General features: G+C 39.5%; 1 protein-coding gene across 1 annotated transcript; it reads right to left on the bottom strand.

Annotated features, from left to right (window-relative positions):
* Positions 1-2,082: 2,082 nt before the first annotated feature.
* Positions 2,083-18,723, bottom strand: PKD2L1 (polycystin 2 like 1, transient receptor potential cation channel). Its single transcript, XM_069980416.1, has 14 exons — positions 18,658-18,723; positions 18,361-18,488; positions 16,007-16,260; positions 14,330-14,554; positions 13,512-13,740; positions 11,219-11,389; positions 9,183-9,364; positions 8,150-8,270; positions 7,278-7,376; positions 6,533-6,654; positions 5,952-6,069; positions 5,028-5,164; positions 2,978-3,125; positions 2,083-2,611 (listed from the first exon to the last, which is right to left on the bottom strand). Coding segments are annotated over exons 1-14 (2,115 nt in total). The 5' UTR covers positions 18,659-18,723; the 3' UTR covers positions 2,083-2,431.
* Between the last annotated feature and the right edge of the window lie 1,647 nt (positions 18,724-20,370).

The raw sequence follows: 20,370 nt of genomic DNA, 5'->3' as shown, positions 1-20,370 counted from the left end.
CCTGCCGAACAGACCCCAGGACAGATCTTGGATTAAAAGCAGCTATCCGAAGGTACAAGTGGTTTGGGGGGGGACAGATTGTGGGTACAGAGTCACTTTAAATTATAACATAACTTCTTGTGAGACATACACAATTCTGCAGAAAAAAACCCACACTATACATAAGGGTGGCTAAACACATGGCACTCCCGTAATAAATTGTCATTAAAGATGTCAAATTCTGCTGTATATCCACAGCATTTCCATACTGCGTGAAGGCACCATTATATGATTGGTATCATTACGTTGTCAGAAGGCATGGTAGCTGATCACATTCATTCATTAATCAAACTTGTCAATATAATTTCCAAACAAGGTAGCTTATACTATTTTTATATTTTATTAAATTTCTTTTTAATAATGACATGCTGTATGTAATATACAAAAATATCCATTTGTTTTGTGCATTTTTTAAAACAAGACTTTAACGGCTATAATGATAAAGTGGTCTGGTGAGGCCTTTATTAGATTTCTACATAAGTTAGGTCATGACCGGTTAGCACTAATTTTTACTTTTGTTAATTATATTTTCTATTGCAATCCTGTTAGCAATAAATATACATATTAGTCTTATTATATATGTATTTTTTTTAATCTATACAGCAGTGGTTAATACAATAGCTGACACATACAGTACTATTTGGAGGGTAGTTAGGACAGCTTATCTAACTATAGCTACTTTAGAAATCTTATTCTTATATTCATTTTATTATTCTAGCAACCATCTAGGCACATACCAGCGGTCATTGTAGATTGCTGTTAGAACTTGGGCAGATGACTTGCAACTAGCGCAACAAAAGGAGCGATTTTTGGCCGAGCTCGAATGTAAAAGAGAGCAGATAAGCGAGACCAAAAGAGCCAATCTACTGACCAGTGGGCGTTTTCCTGCTCAGTGTAAAAGAACAGTGAGGATATGTTTGCACACACTGAAGTTTCATTGCGGTAGTACAATGAAGGACGGCTGGACAGCAATTAAATGAAAAATTACTGCTATGACGTGATGCATTAATGCAATTAAATTACTGCAATTTAATGATGCATTCGCATTGCATTTTCATTGCGTTACTGCACGTGTCAGCACAGCTTTAGGCCAGTTTCACATGTACCATTGCGAGCTCCGCAGCGAAATCTGCAATGCTCTATAGCCACATTTTCTTTGCACCATAATAATTACAAGACAGGAATAAAATCAATTATTTCAAAGGTGTCCGTAGCCTGAAAGATTCTGTTCCATCTTCGTTGTGGTTGTTTATAATGGATGCCACAATACTCTGCCAAATATGTGGGATGATATGATATTTTTGCCAGTATTAATTGGATCCTGCATGCCCAGAGCATAGGCTTATTAGGCTTGGGTCACACTGCGTTTTTGAGATCCGTTCAGCGTATCCATTTTTAATTGGTTGCTTTTAACGGACAGAAAAACTTATTCAACGCTACTTTTTGTCCCTTAAAACGCAGTGTGAACTCAGCCTTACATGCCATGGAGAGGCAAAAGTACAGTGTAGGTCCATCCCGGCATGAGGCCACCTTATTGTGGTGGGATGGTTTACACTATTTGCAAATGGTAACCAAGAGCGTCATTATTTTTATAGAGATTTATTGGCAGTTGGGGGGGGGGGGGGGGCTGCTTTTAGTGATTTTCATGTCTGTATCTTGCCATTGTAGTGAGCTTTTGCATTTCTCTGGGTTTTTGGGTGCATTCACACGTACAGGATCCGCAGCAGATTTTGATGCTCTGTCCAGTTATTCTGATCAAATCTGCTGCGGATCCGCACCATCAAATACGCTGTGATACGTTATGTGTGAAGCTACCCTTTGTGTGTTTGCTATTTCAGCCATGGCAACATGCTCCTGCCTAGTGTAAATGGTGTTCTAGGAGAGCTGACCAAAAATATATATTTTTTTTTCTGTGTTCCTGTTGGATGATAAACCCTATGGATTGTGCCATTGATCCATTGGTGTGTCTGTCCTTTTAAAGAAAAAAAATACGGCTGTATACAGCAATATTTTCCCTCTCAAATATGGCATATCTGCCTCCAATGCAGATATGAACAGAGTATTACATATATGGCCAAATCAGGTACTGTTTTTGTCCTTGGACGTTAAATGGATATGGACACCCAAGAGGTTGTTATGAAATAAAAGACAAAAGACCTTTAATAGGAAAACTACATGGCTATCTGTTTTAGGAAGGCAAAGCTGCACTTTATTAGTAGATGGAAGAAATGTCTTAAATCTCTAAAGATTTCCAGACAAACGCATGTATAACCACAACACTGAACAGAGACAGTTACTGGACGCTAGAGTAGGAAACAAGTTTCCATGTTGTTACTAATGTAGAGGTCACCAGGGAAAATCAGACACTCTTATGAAACAAGTTACATTAACTCTAAGTGAAATTTAAAGAATTCTGTGATCCATTCATCTGTGGATAGATAGCGTTACTGTTTCTGTATGATGGATCTGTGATGTTCCTGGGTTTATACTCAGATTCCCAGTTTTCCTTGTCTTCTTTCCCTAGGTGGCTTAGATTGCTTGGATGAATTTCTTCCCAGCTTAACTGTTTTTCCTTAAATAAAAAAAAAAGGATATCAATACAAAATAGGTTCTTCCACACCTAACCATGCCTTTATGGATCTTGCTGTGTGGTGCTCTCTGGGGTACAGTCATACTGGAATAGAAAAGGGTCAAACTCAAATTGTTCCCACAAGGATTAGAAGCATACAACTGTCTTGGTATGCTATAGCTTCAAAATGTCCCTTCATTGGAACTAAGGGCCCTGGGCCAACCTCTGAAGAGCACACCTGTAGTATTAGCCCTCGTCATCTGGACAAAATGCAGCTGTGGATGTCCTGTTTCTGTACATCGTCCAGTGCAGATTATGCCATTACTATTGCAGCAGGTGTGTTTATAGAAGCTTAGACATAAAACTCACCTTGGCTATATTGTTTGGCAGATTATCCATCAGGTTTGACTGCTTTATCTTGCTTGTTTCCATTGTCTCCAATTTCATCTCCACAGTCTCTACTTTTCTCATTATTCGACTCATAGACATTTCTAGTTGCTGTAGTCTTCTCTGAAACCTGGAACATAAACATGAATAACGTGTTAATGCTGAATAAAGAAAAAAATGGAAAATATTAAAACTGTTAAATTCTTAGACAGTGTTTTTATGATGCTTTAAAGTGAATGTACCTTCAGGTACATTCACTTTAAAAGGAGCATATCAATAGAACGGCGCCTTTTTTTTTAACTGCAGCCTGCTTCCCAGGCACGGCGCCAGTCTACTACCCGAAGCTGAAGCAATGGCGCCGGGCTGGCCTGCCCCCAGTGGGAGGAAATCCCTGCCCCTCTGTGACGCGGCTCCACTGATTCTTATGGCCGGCACCATTCTATTGATATGCTACACTTTACTTCTCACCTCCATTATAGTAATCAGAAGTCCACCACACCTTAGGGTGGTATTCCACTGGCCGATGTAGCCCGATAAACGAGCGCCGATCTACTAGATCGGCGCTTGTTTACTGGGCCTATTCCACGGCCCCGATTATCGTTAAACAAGGGCTGCAAGGACATCGTTACCGATGTCCTTGCAGCTCTTGCTTAACTAGTATATATTACCTATTCATGGTGCAGGGCTCCACTTCTCCTGCTTCTCCCGGGTCCCGCGTGCTCCTCCAGCTTCAGGGCGGCCTGTGTCAGCTGACAAGCCGCTCAGCCAATCACTGGCCAGGACCACCGCGGCCTGTGAATGGCTGAGCGGCCTGTAAGCTGAGACAGGTCACCCTGACGCTGGAGGAGCGTGCGGAACCCGGAAAGAAGCAGGAGAAGAGGAGCCCTGTACCATGATAAGGTAATTTATATCGTCAGTCACCGGCTGCGCACCGCTATTCCACGTAGCGGTACGCGGTCGGCGCCCGACAAATATAGATCCGGACCTATATCAACGATCATCTGATGACAACGATCATCGGCTGATCGTTGTCTCTAGTCCACGGAGCGATAATCGGCCGAATCGGGCCGATTCAGGCGATTATCGGTCCGTGGAATAGGGCCCTTAGACACACTGGTGTATAGGGAGCTGCTTGGGGCAGGGAAGACTGTGTTCATTGCTGAATAAACAGACTAAACAATACCTTTATTCGGTTTGATCAAATAGTATGTACCCTCTTGCCATGGTAGTGTAATCTCAATGGGACTGACCCCACACTAGAGATATGCCTCTGGCCTAGCAATAGGTCTACAATTTTGTAGAGAAAAGCTGCGTCCAGCGCAGGGTTACTCTTGTCTATAGAGAACACAGGAATGCAAGACCGTGCCAAATGTTCCTGTGTGTGGCCACCTTAAGACCCAGAAATCATCCAATGAATTTTTTTATTTATTTTTTTTCAGATCACTGGAATTGAGGAGCTCAAAAATCATCATTAATCTTCCACATATCTCTCTGTGTAAATGAAGGGCCACTCAAATGATCAAGCAATCATTCATTGGGCCCTATACTCACAATAATCGATTCATATAAAGGCTTCTTGTAATAAGCTTTGATCTGCTGTTTGGCACTTGGCCTACTAAGACTGTTACTTAGACTGCTAATGCAATGTTCATGAATATTGTACTTAACTTCTTCTGTTACCATACTTTGTAAGGTCCGCCATTGTACACGACATTTATCAATTAAGCTGTTTGTTTACTCATACTGTCCATACAGCAGTCAGTATGGATGCACTGTGTACATGAAGATCAATGTACATACCACAACCATACATGCTGTCGTATTCGAGTATGTACTGAAGTTAGGTTACTTAGCCCAAGAAAAGTCCCTGAGATTGATGCTCAGGCAACATATTTTATATAAACTACAGCAAATTAATTCTATTTTATGGGGATTGCATGATTGCTGGCAATGAAATGCAAATGTCTGACTTGTGACCATGAGTGACACCATTGTCTTATTTATGTCTAGAACTCCCCCAAAAGTTTCATACATTGCAAATTCTTCATGTGAAACAGAGTTTGGTTTAGTGGACAGGTCATTCCTCAGGTCTGATAAGTTCACTATGGTATCCAAATCCTGGTTCCCTTGTGATTTACCCAAATTCTCAATTTCAGCATTCAGGGCCAGCTGTAACAAAAATTAAAAAAATAGCATATTAGTTCAATGAAACAACAAAAAGAAAAAAACTCTTTTAATATCACCTGGTTGGCGCGGACAGGGAGATCCCAGTGGCTTGCTCTATTTTTTAAGTTGTTGGCCGGTTCCCCCCTTCTGCGCCAGTTTCCTCATATGCAAATTGGGCCACTCTATGAACTGAAGGTGGTCCCAGTGCCCCCCAAAACACCAATATCCCCTCCCTTTGGTGACACAGCCAGACTTGATTATGAAGAAGGTATGTCACCAATTGAAGGGGATATCGGTACACTGCAGGCGCAGAGCGTGCCTTGAGTGCATATAGCTTCTGGATTTACATATAAAAAAACTGCCCCATGCCAATGGGATCTTGCCTGTAATCTCCCTGTGTTACAGGTTGTTCCTCCTTGGACCACTTTTAGTAAGTACTCAGCACTGCATGCCAGGAACAGCACACAAGATGGGCTATTTTGAAGATGTTCTGAGCCGATCCCCTAGGCATCACAATTTGGCCCTTGTTAGTCGCTCAAATGATTAATTTTGTCTGTTTTTCCGGTCCAACACTTCATTTCTAAGAACTTACTACATTTCTAAGCTACTTCTAATTTCTAATGCTATTTCTAAGCATTTCTACTTACCTGCTGGTTAATATTTCCTAATATATCCAAAATTGTATATTCTTATTATTAGTTGCTTTAGAGTAGACGGTGTGCACTGTAGTAATACCAGCATAGACATCTTTATATTTCTCCCCTATGCCAAAGACCCATTGTTTACGTACTCTATTTTTCTCTAGGATCTCTCTCATTCTGCTCTGTTCATCTTCATCCAGAATCCGGTTACCATCCTGGTCAAATCTGGAAAAGGCAGCTGTAATTTCATGATCTTCATGGCCCATCCTAGAAAACAGCGTGGAATTACATTTAAAACAACAACAGACGATTTTATTGATTTATTTATTTAGTGGCTAAATGTAACTTTTTTTTTTTTTGGTTTGTCCTATTTAAGATAGGACCTAGCAACACACCATGAAGAATAGAGAGGGGTAGCCTTGACCTATTCTTTATCATGACATATATAGGATATAACCTAACTGCAAAGAGGCACTGAATCCTGTGATAGTCACTACCATTCCATCTCCAAACTTGAAACAAACCCAAAAAAATTAACCTTTGTATTTCATCAGTGCTGAATGACAAAGCTGACACTGGGACTGTGGTAGGATCTTACCATGTATTCCTGGCTATCCTGGTGAACATAATCAAAATTTACCCATACTTCTGTTTGTGTATAAAATGTTACATACAATAGGCTTTTACGTCTAGCCATATCCACGTGTTACCAAGATATTTCTACACTTACTCTTTTAGACTGTTCTTGAACTCTTCAAATGACATTTCTTTGGAGCCATTCTGTAATGCTTTCTGCACATCTGATATGCGCTCCTTTTTCAGCTTAAGCTTCATTAATGTCTTCTTGTAACCCTAAAAAATAAAAAAGACAACTAGATCCTAATAGAGTTTAATACCCTAGATAGTTCAGTGGATTTGTGGTTGGCTGAAGGATAGATATCCGAGGGTTGTTGAAATGTTGTATATTCAAGCAGAGACTGGTTACAAGTGGTGTGCCACAAGGGTCTGTCCTGGGTCCTATTCTTTTTAATATGTGTGTAAATGACATAGGAGAAGGATTGGCAGGTAAGGGTTGTCTGTTTGCTGATGACACAAAAGTGTGCAATAAAGTTAATATTCCTGGAGGTGTCTGTAATATGGGTTAAACATATATCTATTCCAAGATAATAAGAAAGGAAAAACTAAAAGGGCAGACTAGATGGCCTAGTTACTGACAGCCTTCTGTGTTTCTAATAACGGCAATTGGATCTCTTAATTAAAGATCCATCATGGTCTTGGGGCTTTCATTAAAAATTGAAGTTATGATGCCAGTGTGAACAGAGCTTTATGGAGTGATTACATAATGATTTGGTCTTATTGGTATGTCCTGCATGTGTAATAATGTAAAAAATTCAAGTGAAAGTAGGCATGTTTTATGTAAATGGGACAATTTACTTTTAAGGGCCAAATGAATCCCACTGTGACATCGTCCTTACCTGCTTTAGGATGTCTGAAAACTGCAGCTCATTTTTCTGATTTGAAAGTTCTTCTTTTACTTCTGAATATGTGTCATTGATGATAGCCAAAAACATGTTCTAAAAAGGAAAAGTGTAATGATCACTTTTGTCTGTTTATATAAAAGAAATGCACCAAAAGGCTATGTTCACACAACGTTTTTTCAGCTCCGTTTAAATTGACATCCGTAATTTTGAGTCTAAATAACGAATGTCATTTAGCAGCCTGGCCCCCCCTTAGTTCAATGGTTGGTGTTGGTACATTATTCAGGTTTGTGTTAATAATTGGCCTTTGGGTGCGGCTTAATTGAAAAGCCCATTGAATTTAATAGTAAAAACGGAGAACGAACAGTGACAAAAGAGAAACTGTGTGTGAACTACTAATAAAAAACGTCCGCAAAAAGTTTGCAAAAGACGTCCGAAAATAATGATCATGTTCATTATTTTGACGTCCGTGGTAAAAATGTCTGTTATTCAATACATTGTGTGCATTGGAGTCAGTTAAAACGTGGCAATAACAGACTTTATTTTAAATAGCAAAATCGGGCGCCTTTTCTTTATTTTTGAGACTGTGTGAACATGGCCAAATACAGAAACAATAATAAAAACAAGTGTATCTTCAGGTGGGACCATTTCTGTAGCTATATGCCAGTGAATGTTCCTAAGTTAAAGTAAACTGCAACATACATGCTATAGAACCTTTCTTCATATTTCCCATTGTTTAAAAGGTATTTCTATATATAAACCTATAGGAAAATATGAACCTTGTAAAGTAAAACTCTAAAAGGTTCATGCATGCAAGTGTGTAATAAAAGTCACATGGTCACAACAGTTGATTGATAGCACAAGCTTACCAACAACACAAAGAAGACAAAGAAGACATAAGTGACAAAGTAAATAGGTCCCAGAATTCTGTTTGCTTGGTCAATGGCATCATAGTCAAAATCTCCTAAAATTATTCTAAACTGGGTAAATCTAGAAAAAGGAGAAATGGAATGAAAAGGAATTATTAAAGGGACATTGGCTCCAGACATCAATGTAAGCTTGAAAAAAGTAGATTTAAAGGGACATGGGACAGGGGCATAACTATAGAAGGTTCAGACTATACCATGTTTATTATCTAGGCGTTATGACATCTCTACATCTACATCTCTAATTGTCCCATTACTGCTGTCTTTAGTGGCATTACTATGTTAATAGTCCTTCCTTCTGTAACAAAAATCGGTGTATTATAAGTATATTATATATGTGACATCATTACACATGATTCACAACTAACATACTGTATATTTGTTAAAGTGTATCTGTCATTTGCAGAAATCAATAGTACAAGCGATTTTAAGAAACTGTATGGTAGGTTTTATTTGGCAAAAAAAAGCCTCTTTCTGTTCTCAAAAAGCTGTTTTGCAAATCCGGCAAATCCGTCTTTATTACAGAGAAGCAAAGTGAAGATGGGTTCTGCTGTGTCCATTATATCCTATGGAGAGGAGGGGTCGAGGGGGATGAGTAAGCAGGGAGAGAACAGAGCCAACTCCTGCAGTTTGCAGACACAGAAATCCTTCTTCTTCTGATGTGAGGGTGGAAGGTAGGAAAACAGCTTTTTGAGTACAAAAGGAAACTTTTGCTTGTTAAAACCTATTACAGGGTTTCTTAAAATCACTTGTATGATTGATATTTATTGATTTCTGAAAAATTAGATTTAAATGACAGTTACGCTTTATATATACAGCATTTTTTGCAGTAGGCATTCAACTCATGTCAACAGATGCCATAAAGTTAGATATGCTACCACTGAATACTTATACTAAGGAGACAGCACAGGAAACTTAGAGGACAAGTTATACAGTGAATATCCTATGCATATGACTATAAACAATGTTCACTTACATGCACTTTACAAATGTGCTAAAGTTTTCCACTTGGGTTCCAAACAGAAGATATCCAAGCTGGGCATAGGCAAAAAATACTATGAAAAACATGATAGCAAAGCCCAATATATCCTTCGCACAACGAGCAAGAGTGGATGAAAGCTGTGTCATTGTCTTATTAAAGCTAATATATTTGAAGATCTAGAAAGCAAAAATGGCACAATAAAAATAAATATTATTGGATCAATCATTAGATAATAATATACAAAAATTGTCTTAATAATACTAAGGGCTTATTCACATGTTCCGTATTTTACAGGCCATACGGACAGGGAAGCCCTGTAATGGACTGTTTTCTTGCCTGGCAGGATGTATCAATATCATGCCGGGAGTGCATAAACTCTTCCATTACAATGTCGTGGAGATTCAAATAGCTTCCCTGCTTCCGGCATGATATTGATACATCATGCCGTGCAAGGAAACAGTCCATTACAGGGCTTTCCCGACCGTAGGGCCCGTAATTTATGGGACTTGTGAATAACAGTCCTAATCCACGGGCAGAGCATGCGCTCGTTTACTGGGCCTATTCCACAGCCCGACAATCGTTTAGCGAGGGCTGCAGGGACATCGTTACCGATGTCCTTGCAGCCCTTTTTTCATGCATTACCTGTCCAGGCGCAGGTCTTCTCCTGCTCCCGGTCCCGCGCTGCAGCAGCTTCGGAGCGGTCTGTCTGAACTGACAGACCGCTCAGCTGAGCGGTCTGTCAGTTCAGACAGGAGAAGGAGAAGACTTGCGCCTGGACAGGTAATGTATGGTGCCTGTGAGATCGTCGGTCGCCCGCCGTGCACCGCTATGCCATGTAGCGAAGCGTGGGTGGCGACCGATGATTTTAGGTTTGAACCTAAATGAACGATCAGCCGATGACACGATCATCGGCTGATCATTGTCTCTATTCCAAGGAGCGATAATTGGCCGATCAGCCCTTAACCCCTTAGCAATAATTAAAAAAAAAAGGGAAATCAATGTTTAAAATTTAAATACGTCAAAAGGAATTTCAGGAGACAAACTTTCTCCCAGACAAAATTCTTTATTATGTAAAGCAATAAACAAATTTAAAACTGTACACATGACTGGTGTCAACTAAAAGTTAATAAATTGGCTCTCAGAATATAGTAAGAGAAAAACAAATGATTTTTAAAGTTTTGTTGTTCTTGCACAGAAGTAATCAATTATTAAAACACCATAATTGCTCAAAACTCCCCCAGGACACATTGGGGGACATGTATCAAGCGGTGAATTGTGTTTTTTTGGTGGAAAGTGCCCATTTGCGAATGATTTTATTCGCAAATGGCCAATTTGCGAATAAAATATTCGCAAATAGGCACTTTCCAGCAAAGGGTGTGTGTGTCCGCGCGATTCATCATTGTTTTCGCGCTAAGATACGCAGAAAACCTACTCCAGCTTTCAGCTGGCATAGGTTTTTCTGCCGTGCACATCGGCATGCACAGGATTTATGTAGAGGCGGTCCGCCTCTACATAAATCTTTGTAGTGCCGGAGCTGCGGGGACATTTCTAAGTCCGGCACAGAAAACGTCGGACTTAATAAATGTCCCCCTTTATCTTTGAATATTACTAACCAAAAATGGTGGCTTAAAAAACAAACCCTTCTATGCTGAACCACACTAAAAGGTGGTTACTTTTTGTTACTTGTTACTTTTTTCTACATGTTTTTTGGACATTGCCCACTGAATTCAATTGAAGGTGTTTTTTTGGCTTTGTGAACAAGTTCTTAAAGCCATTAGGTGACAGAGAAATTAGCCATACGAGAGATAACATGGTTAATAGTCATGGCTGTTAACTATGTCCTGTCCCAAAATCTAAAACCAGGAGAAATCTGACATTTACAGGAGAGGGGATGCATGGGGTTTCTACACATAGGGAAAAAGTTAATTTTTTTTCTATTTTGCCTATTTTACACTCCAGTGTAATCAGTATAGATGCCAATTTTATAGATTTTCTAATCAGGCCTAGATTATGGAAAAATTGCCACTTACTTTAATCCATGCGAAGAAAAGGTTGACAGCATTCATGTTGTTGTACTGTGTTTGCCAAAATGCTAAGAACTCAAAATCTGCATATATTTTGGGATTTTCCAGCAGTGATCCCATGAGCCGATTCACTTCCATGGTCCGAAAGATATGAAATGCAATGGCTACAAGAGAAAGCTTAAGAAAATCGAATCAGTTACTTTACTATAGATATAACCATGTTTACAAAAAAATGGATAACCATTGAAGTGTCACTGTCGTGAATTTTTTTTTTGCAGGAATCAATAGTCCAGGCGATTTTAAGAAACTTTGTAATTGGGTTTATTAGCCGAAAAAATGCATTTTTATCATGAAAAAGTAGTTTGAAGCTCTCCCCCCGGTCTTCATTGTTCTCCTATGGAGAGAGCTAAATAAAACACCAAAACAGGACAACAAAGAGTTAATCTACAAATACCTCACCCTCTATCTCCTCTGACAGTTAGCACTGACATCTCTGAGCTCTGATTACAGCTGTCACCCAGCTCCCTGCCTGTAATCCTCTGTTATCTGCTTTCTGCTGTCGGCTAACTCCCTCCTCCCTCCTCCCCCCTCCCCAGAACAGACTGGGTACGTCTGATGCAACAAGTAACAATTTCCTGATTTTTTGCAGTGGATGGAAAAGAGGAGGGAGGGACCTGGGAGAAGGCTTTTTAAATGCAGATAATGGCATATTTGGCTAATAAACCCAATTACGAAGTTTCTTAAAATCGTCTGGACTATTGATTTTTGCAAAAAAAAAACAAAAAACAAATACGACAGTGACTCTTTAACTTATTATTATGAGATAATGTATGAAATGTTATTCTTACTCTCCTTATTCTTATTATTCCTTAATTTGTTTGGCATCTGATCATGCTTTATTGTATAACAGTAAGAATAAAAGTATACCCACCATGAAACACTGACAACCTAGTCTGATGCATTACGGATCATTATCCTTAGACTAAAGCAAATGACTAAGGATAGTAACCCGAAACTTGTCAGGCTAGGTTGTCACTAAGGTGCCTCCCTTTCCCATAATACCCTTCTCTTAGTACTAGTACCACCTTAGTGCTCTCCTCTGAGTACTGGTACCACCTTAGTGCTCTCCTTTCAGTATTGGTACTACCTTAGTGCTCTCCTCTGAGTACTGGTACCACCTTACTGCTCTCCTCTCAGTACTGGTACCACCTTACTGCTCTCCTCTCTGTACTGGTACCACCTTAGTGCTCACCTCTCTGTACTGGTACCACCTTAGGGCTCTCCTCTCAGTACTGGTACCACCTTAGGGCTCTCCTCTCAGTACTGGTACCACCTTAGTGCTCTCCTCTCAGTACTGGTACCACCTTAGGGCTCTCCTCTCAGTACTGGTACCACCTTAGGGCTCTCCTCTCAGTACTGTTACCACCTTAGTGCTCTCCTCTCAGTACTGGTACCACCTTACTTCTCTCCTCTCAGTACTGGTACCACCTTAGGGCTCTCCTCTCAGTACTGGTACCACCTTAGGGCTCTCCTCTCAGTACTGGTACCACCTTAGGGCTCTCCTCTCAGTACTGGTACCACCTTAGGGCTCTCCTCTCAGTACTGGTACCACCTTAGTGCTCTCCTCTCAGTACTGGTACCACCTTACTTCTCTCCTCTCAGTACTGGTACTACCTTAGTGCTCTCCTCTCAGTACTGGTACTACCTTAGTGCTCTCCTCTCAGTACTGGTACTACCTTAGTGCTCTCCTCTCAGTACTGTTACCACCTTAGTGTTCTTCTATTAGCACTGGTACCAGCTTAGTGCCCTCCTCTCAGTATTTTCAGTATTGGTGCCTCTCTTAGTACCCCCCTTACGCATTGTGTGTGCTCATGTAGGAATCCTCTCCTTAGTTGCATTAAGCCGATGTGTTTATAGCAGAGCAAGAAGCTGACAGCTCTCTCTTTCTCTGCTATTGTACCAAACTGCATCTGCGCCCTCGGGACAGTGGTGATTGCCCTAAAAATCTGGTGCAACGGGTCAAGAATGTGGATCTTATGCCTCAGATGCCCAGTGCTGGTGACGCCTTTGCTACTTGGACATATAATTTAATGTTCACAGACATAGTAAATAGTGAGGGCTTTTAGCAGCCTAGACTTATATATTGTTATTTTATGGGACATAAAAAACTATTTTATGCATTCATTAAAACAGGTGATGGGATATTTTGCTAGTGAGTGTGAAATAAGGAGAAAAGAAGGATATCTCAAAATAACATCTAAATATAAAATATGACAATTAATTATAAAAGACTCCTCACCATTATAACCACAACGTCCAGAATGTTCCAGATACTCGTAAAATATTTAAATCTATGTATTCTCAGTTCCAAAATCTCTTCCACCACGTAGTAAAAGATGAACACACAGAAGACAATCTCACAAGCAATGATAAAATAGTCCCAGTTGCTGACATATCGAATAAGCTTGACTGTGCGAATCTGCCAGGATGGTATGGCACCGCCGGTAGCTGGAAATTCTACCACCAGTCTGTAAAAAAAGGATTAAAAAATAAATATAATTTTTTTTCTACACTTGTTGCTTAAACTATTAAAATGGTTATCTTTTTTTTTTATCTCTCTTTAGACCAGGACTACACAGTGATGTGTTGTACAAAGGAAACCGTATAAGAGAAGGTGCTTTGTGCACCTTGTTGCTGTCGCTTGACTTTATTAAGTTAAAAATTGCCTGTTGAAAAAATATCCAAGTGTCAGAGAAGTCACAGGAAGGTCACAGTCTCATGCAACTTGTATTGAGATAAATGGGGGGAAAGTGGAATGTGACCTACAACCTGCAACCAAAAATCCATCAAAGTTGGATTGTTCCTTGCTGTTGTCACACCACAAGTCCATTCAGTAACATTACGTGTGATCCTACATCGCAATATTTATATCATGTGAACTAAATCACTATGTAACCCTAGCCCAAAAACTGAAAGTTTCCCTGCTGCTTACACTCATGAAGCAAAAGCCCAAAGGGTTACAATGGTTGCATAACAGTGTACTCTGCTCCTACTAGGGTACATTTAATAGTGCCTTTTCTTTCACATACAGAAGCAGCATATATGATCTAAGCTTACCTTAAAACACAGAATAGATTGATGTTGGCATTGTACACAGAAAAGTCAACAAAAACTGCCCGAGTTCCTCTGTCTAGCCACAGGTTACTTTTAAGAATTTGCAGAGTCCTAAAAGTTTCTTGCTTTGTCAACTTAAAATCTATGTAGTAACCTCCTCCGCTGTAAGTTGCTATTTTCCCCCAGTGGGAGGAGCCTCCAAGTTCTTTCTCTGTAAAATATGTCCATCTGGTAAGAAAGAAATCAGAGAAGATCCAGTTACCATCTTGTTTACACATTCATAACTTATGGAAGTTTTTTTTTTCCATTTTAACCTTTGTTTTTCTATTTAAATTTTTTTAAATTGATGGTTTAGCTGCTGCACCTGCGTCTGTCACGTTTTCTATGTGTTCTGTAGAATGTGTGAGGGGGCATGTATAGACCGAAGTACTGCAACACAGCAGCAAAGGTCAATGGATTGTGGAGGGTTACCAGCTTCTAACATTGTCGTGCAGAACTAGACATGGCAAAAAATAGACAAAGCATTTATAGTATATATTATATGTCAGTGCATATATATTACTAACAGATCTATTTAATTCAAACCTTTTCAGCAGGAGATGTTCCTGATGATTTAAGAATGGACAATATTGTATCCATTTACAAGAAGGGTAAAAGAGATGAGGCCAATAATATCAGACTAATCTCATTGTCCTACAAGATGTAAATAAAGATGTAAATCTGGAGTTCAGCAAAGCCTTTGTTACAGTTCATCATAAAGAGCTAATACATAGGTCACTGAGGATTGGACTTAATTCCTGGATAGTTCATTGAGGATAAGGCCCTATTCCACGGGCCGACAGTGAGGAGCAAACAAGTGCTATTAGCGTTCATTTGCTCCTCGTTTCCCGCTCACTGCTGCCGCTATACCACATACCATAGTCCAGGGAGAGCCGGGGGGGCTGCCCAGGTGATCGCTGATCGTCCGGGCAACCCATAGAGAATAGCGGCGGTCTGCATTTGTCTTTTAACATGTTGAAAGACAAACGACTTCATCGATCAGCCGACATGAACGATGTCGGCTGATCGTTGCCTTCTATTCCACAGGACGATTATCGGCCGTAACGGCTCATATCAGACAAATACGGCCGATAATCGTTCCGTGAAATAGGGCCTCGATATTAGAGGGTTGTTGTTAATGGTGAAAATTCTGAGCAGAGATTGGTTACAAGTGGTGTGCCACAAGGGTCTGTCTGTCTGTAAGTAATATAAGAGAAGGTTTGGAAGGTAAGGTTTGTATTTTTGCTGATGACAACAACAAGTCTAGTAGATTTAATGTTCTTTGAGGTGTGTGTAATAAATAAAATAATTTAGTCAAAACTATAAAAATTGCAGTTCAATGGTTTCAAATGTAAAATAATGCATTTGGGAAGAATGAATCCTCCATCTGAATATCATATTGACAATTGTGTGTTAGCAAAGACTTCAGAAGAGAAGGATTTAGGGGTAGTGATTTCTGACAGCATCAAAATGAGTCACCAGTGCAGCCAGGTGGTAGGGAAAGCAAATTGAACGCTGGGCTGTATAGCTAGAGGTATAACCAGTAGGAAGAGGGAGATTGTGATCCCATTGTATAGAACTCTAGTGAGACAAATCACAGTACTATAAAAAGTCCTATATTATAAATCACGTGGTACTTACGCTGTCCCATTAATTAACCCAAATGGATTTTTATCCTCTTCGTCCTCGGAATATGCATCATAGCAGCCAGAAATATCTTCTCTGAAGTCCTGATGTACAACACATGAATTGTTTTCTACTTTCAGCTGTCGCATTCGGGGGACCCCAAGCAGCAGGTTTTCATAGTAAATGAATGAGTTTTGAGTGTTGTCTAGAGAAGCATTATTGTACCATTTTGTCCAATAAAGGCCATCAAGTAATGGTCCCTGAGTATACTACAAGATAAAATGATGGTAGTTACTGTTTAGTTCACTGGCTAAAAAAAACTCACCAAAAATGGTCTGAACTGCCTAGTCTGATTTCCGCCTGACAATCATCATTATCGCTATGGCAAGGTGTGAACATGGATCTCACAGACATCCTGTATACTGTAGTGTTTGTATAGCTATGTAATAGGCCAGTGGTGAGCAACAGGTCGCCAGGAGAGTGTTAGCTTCCCTCAAATGTTTATTTTGTGGCCTCCTGTCTCCCTTATTCAATTCTTGTACTGTTCAGTTTATACAGTACATAACTTCAAATGTGCTTGCAGATTACATACACTACCTTTCAAAAGTTTGGGGTCACATTGAAATGTCCTTATTTTTGAAGGAAAAGCACTGTACTTTTCAATGAAGATAACTTTAAATAATTCCTAACTTTAAACAAATACACTCTATACATTGCTAATGTGGTAAATGACTATTCTAGCTGCAAATGTCTGGTTTTTGGTGCAATATCTACATAGGTGTATAGAGGCCCAATTCCAGCAACTATCACTCCAGTGTTCTAATGGTACAATGTGTTTGCTCATTGGCTCAGAAGGCTAATTGATGATTAGAAAACCCTTGTGCAATCATGTTCACACATCAGAAAACAGTCTAGCTCATTACAGAAGCCACAAAACTGACCTTCCTTTGAGCAGATTGTGTTTCAGGAGCATCACATTTGTCGGGTCAATTAAAATGGCCAGAAAAAGAGAACTTTCATCTGAAACTCTACAGTCTATTCTTGTTCTTAGAAATGAAGGCTATTCCATGCGAGAAATTGCTAAGAAATTGAAGATTTCCTACACCGGTGTGTACTACTCCCTTCAGAGGACAGCACAAACAGGCTCTAACCAGAGTAGAAAAAGAAGTGGGAGGCCGCGTTGCACAACTAAGCAAGAAGAAAAGCACATTAGAGTCTCTAGTTTGAGAAACAGACGCTTCACAGGTCCCCAACTGGCATCTTCATTAAATAGTACCCGCAAAACACCAGTGTCAACATCTACAGCGAAGAGGCGGCTGCGGGATTTTGGGCTTCAGTGCAGAGTGGCAAAGAAAAAGCCATATCTGAGACTGGTCAATAAAAGAAAAAGATTAAGATGGGCAAAAGAACACAGACATTGGACAGAGGAAGACTGGAAAAAAGTGTTGTGGACGGATAAATCCAAGTTTGAGGTGTTTGGATCACAAAGAAGAACATTTGTGAGACGCAGAACAAATGCTGGAAAAGATGCTGGAAGAATGCCTGACGCCATCTGTTAAGCATGATGGAGGTAATGTGATGGTCTGGGGTTGCTTTGGTGCTGGTAAGGTGGGAGATTTGTACAGGGTAAAAGGGATTCTGAATAAGGAAGGCTATCACTCAATTTTGCAACGCCATGCCATACCCAGTGGACAGCGCTTGATTGGAGCCAATTTCATCCTACAACAGGACAATGACCCTAAACACACCTCCAAATTGTGCAAGAACTATTTACAGCAGAAGCAGGCAGCTGGTATTCTATCGGTAATGGAGTGGCCAGCGCAGTCACCAGATCTGAACCCCATTGAGCTGTTGTGGGAGCAGCTTGACCGTATGGTACGCCAGAAGTGCCCATCCAACCAAACTTGTGGGAGCTGCTTCTAGAAGAGTGGGGTGCAATTTCTCCAGCTTACCTCAACAGATTAATAGCTAGAATGCCAAAGGTGTGCAATGCTGTAATTGCTGCAAAAGGAGGATTCTATGACGAAAGCAAAGTTTGATGTAAAAACAATATTATTTCAAATACAAATCATTATTTCTAACCTTGTCAATGTCTTGACTCTATTTTCTATTCATTTCACACCGTATGGTGGTGAAGAAGTGTGACTTTTTATGAAAAACACAAAAATGTTAGGGTGACCCCAAACTTTTGAACGGTAGTGTATATAAGCTATACTTTTAGTCATTGTGTCACCTCACACATGCACTGCATGGGTACTAGAGGAAGACTGGTATAAATATTGTCCATTGGTTTTAAGATTAATTGGGAGATAAGTGTCCTCACCCCATGGTGAAAGATGGTGGCAATATATTGGTAAATTTGTACTCACCGACCAAAAATCGTTCATGCTGCCAATAGTCTGAAATGTAACTCCAATATCAGATGGCGTGTTCAGAAAAAGTTTGGACATGACGTTGGTGTAATAATAGGTGCTAGAGCTTGTCATCCCATATGTCACTACAGAAACAAGATATTGTAAAGGTTTTTGTCATTGTCTAATTGCTGATATTCATTGTAATAAATAACTAAATAAGATGTTTTTTTCCAGGTCCTTAAAGTAAATCTGTCTCTAGGTTTATGCAACCTTAGATAAGGGACAGAAATGCTGAACAGATCCATGTATTACTTATATCATTCTGTTCAGCCGTTCTCCTAATATGCAGGAGAATAGGATTTTTGCCCCACTCCTCCCCCCGCCCTTCAGCTGCTGATTGACAGTTAACTGCCTATGCACAGCATGGATACATAACTGCCAATCAGCAGCTAGTGGGTGGAGTTCTCTGCTTCTCATGAATATTGATGTCCACTGGGCTGATGCACATAATGGAGAGGATATCTCTGAAGGATATCTCTGAATCAGCTGCACAGAACAATGTAAGTGATACATCATTCTGTTCAGCTTCTCTGTCACTAGTTTATGCTACCCTTAGATAGGACAGCATTAACCTGCTGACACAGTCTCTTTAAATCTGTCATAGGTTATTTCTGAAATAAGTCAGCACCATATAAAAAATATTAAATTATAAAAAAGCCATTGCTACTTCCAATAACACCATGCATGCATAAACATCGACAGACATCTAGGCCCAAAAAGGAATAATTTGTGGATACTTTTTTTCATCTAAAAAGCATGAAAAACTTACAGTGCATATAAATTACTTTCACATCCTTATGAAAAATAAATAGTAATGTCTTATCCATATAAATACATGCAAATACACAATCAAACAATACCAGCTCTTAAACAACACAAAGGAAAAGGAACAGGTGTTTCTTCAATACATTGGGTTTATACTACACAGCTATGTTTAGAATGGTTTGTTCTGAAATGTTTGTATAGAATACAGCAGAGTACAATTATACAGAGTAAACTCAGCTATGTAATTGTATTCCCGGCCATCACTGCTTACTAAACTATTGGAGCAGATTATCTCTGCTAGGAGTGCAGCATGGAGGCTGAAATACAGAGACACTATGGGGGAAATGTATCAAGGGCTTTGTGTCTTTTTTTAGGTGAATAATTGGATTTTTTGTCCATATTTGATCTAAGTTCTATTCATGAACCAGTTTTCAACTGGCGAATATTTTTTACATGCAACTTTTTAAAATCTGCCTGTTTTGAGTAGGCTGGGTTCAGACTGCGTTTTTGCAATCTCTTTTTTTCATACTTTTTTCTTTGCAAAAAACAGATGCATTTGTGTGCATCCGTTTTGATCCATTTTTCTATTGACTTCCATTATAAAAAAAAAGTATGAAAACTGATCCTCTTTTTTTTTAACGGACACAAAAAAGAAGTCGACTACGTTTTTGTGTGCGTTAATAAAAACGGATCCAATTTGAACGTTTTTGTTTTTTATAAGGGAAGTTAATGAGAAAAAATGGATGGAAAAAAGTCACAAAAACAGGTGCAGGCTTACGTCTGGTTAGTACCAGGTGAATTTATTTGCAATTTTTTTGCGACTTTTTACTTAGAGGCATTTACTATGGCGACTTTTTCATCAAACACATTCAATATATTGCAACAAAATAAACTCCAACCTACGTTAGAATAGCTACACACATTATATTCCTTAGTAAATACCCCCCTATGAGTGAAGCTTTTAAACTGAATAGTATACTTTAGGAGACAAAAACATAGTAGATTTTTGCAATATAATGTTACAATTGGAAGTGCTTTCAAGGTTATGGGAGGATGGTCATAAACTGTAGGGATGATCACATCCCTTTCTATTACTCTCTATACCCAACAGCAGATACAGATTGTTTTATAACAGCTTATAACATTATTACAGGCTTCTTTACAAGATAGCCTACAGTTTGCTGCTTGATTGAATGGGAA

The sequence above is a fragment of the Dendropsophus ebraccatus genome, chromosome 8 (assembly GCF_027789765.1).
Source record: "Dendropsophus ebraccatus isolate aDenEbr1 chromosome 8, aDenEbr1.pat, whole genome shotgun sequence".
Classification (NCBI taxonomy): domain Eukaryota; kingdom Metazoa; phylum Chordata; class Amphibia; order Anura; family Hylidae; genus Dendropsophus; species Dendropsophus ebraccatus.
This window is presented reverse-complemented; position numbering and strand designations above follow the sequence as displayed.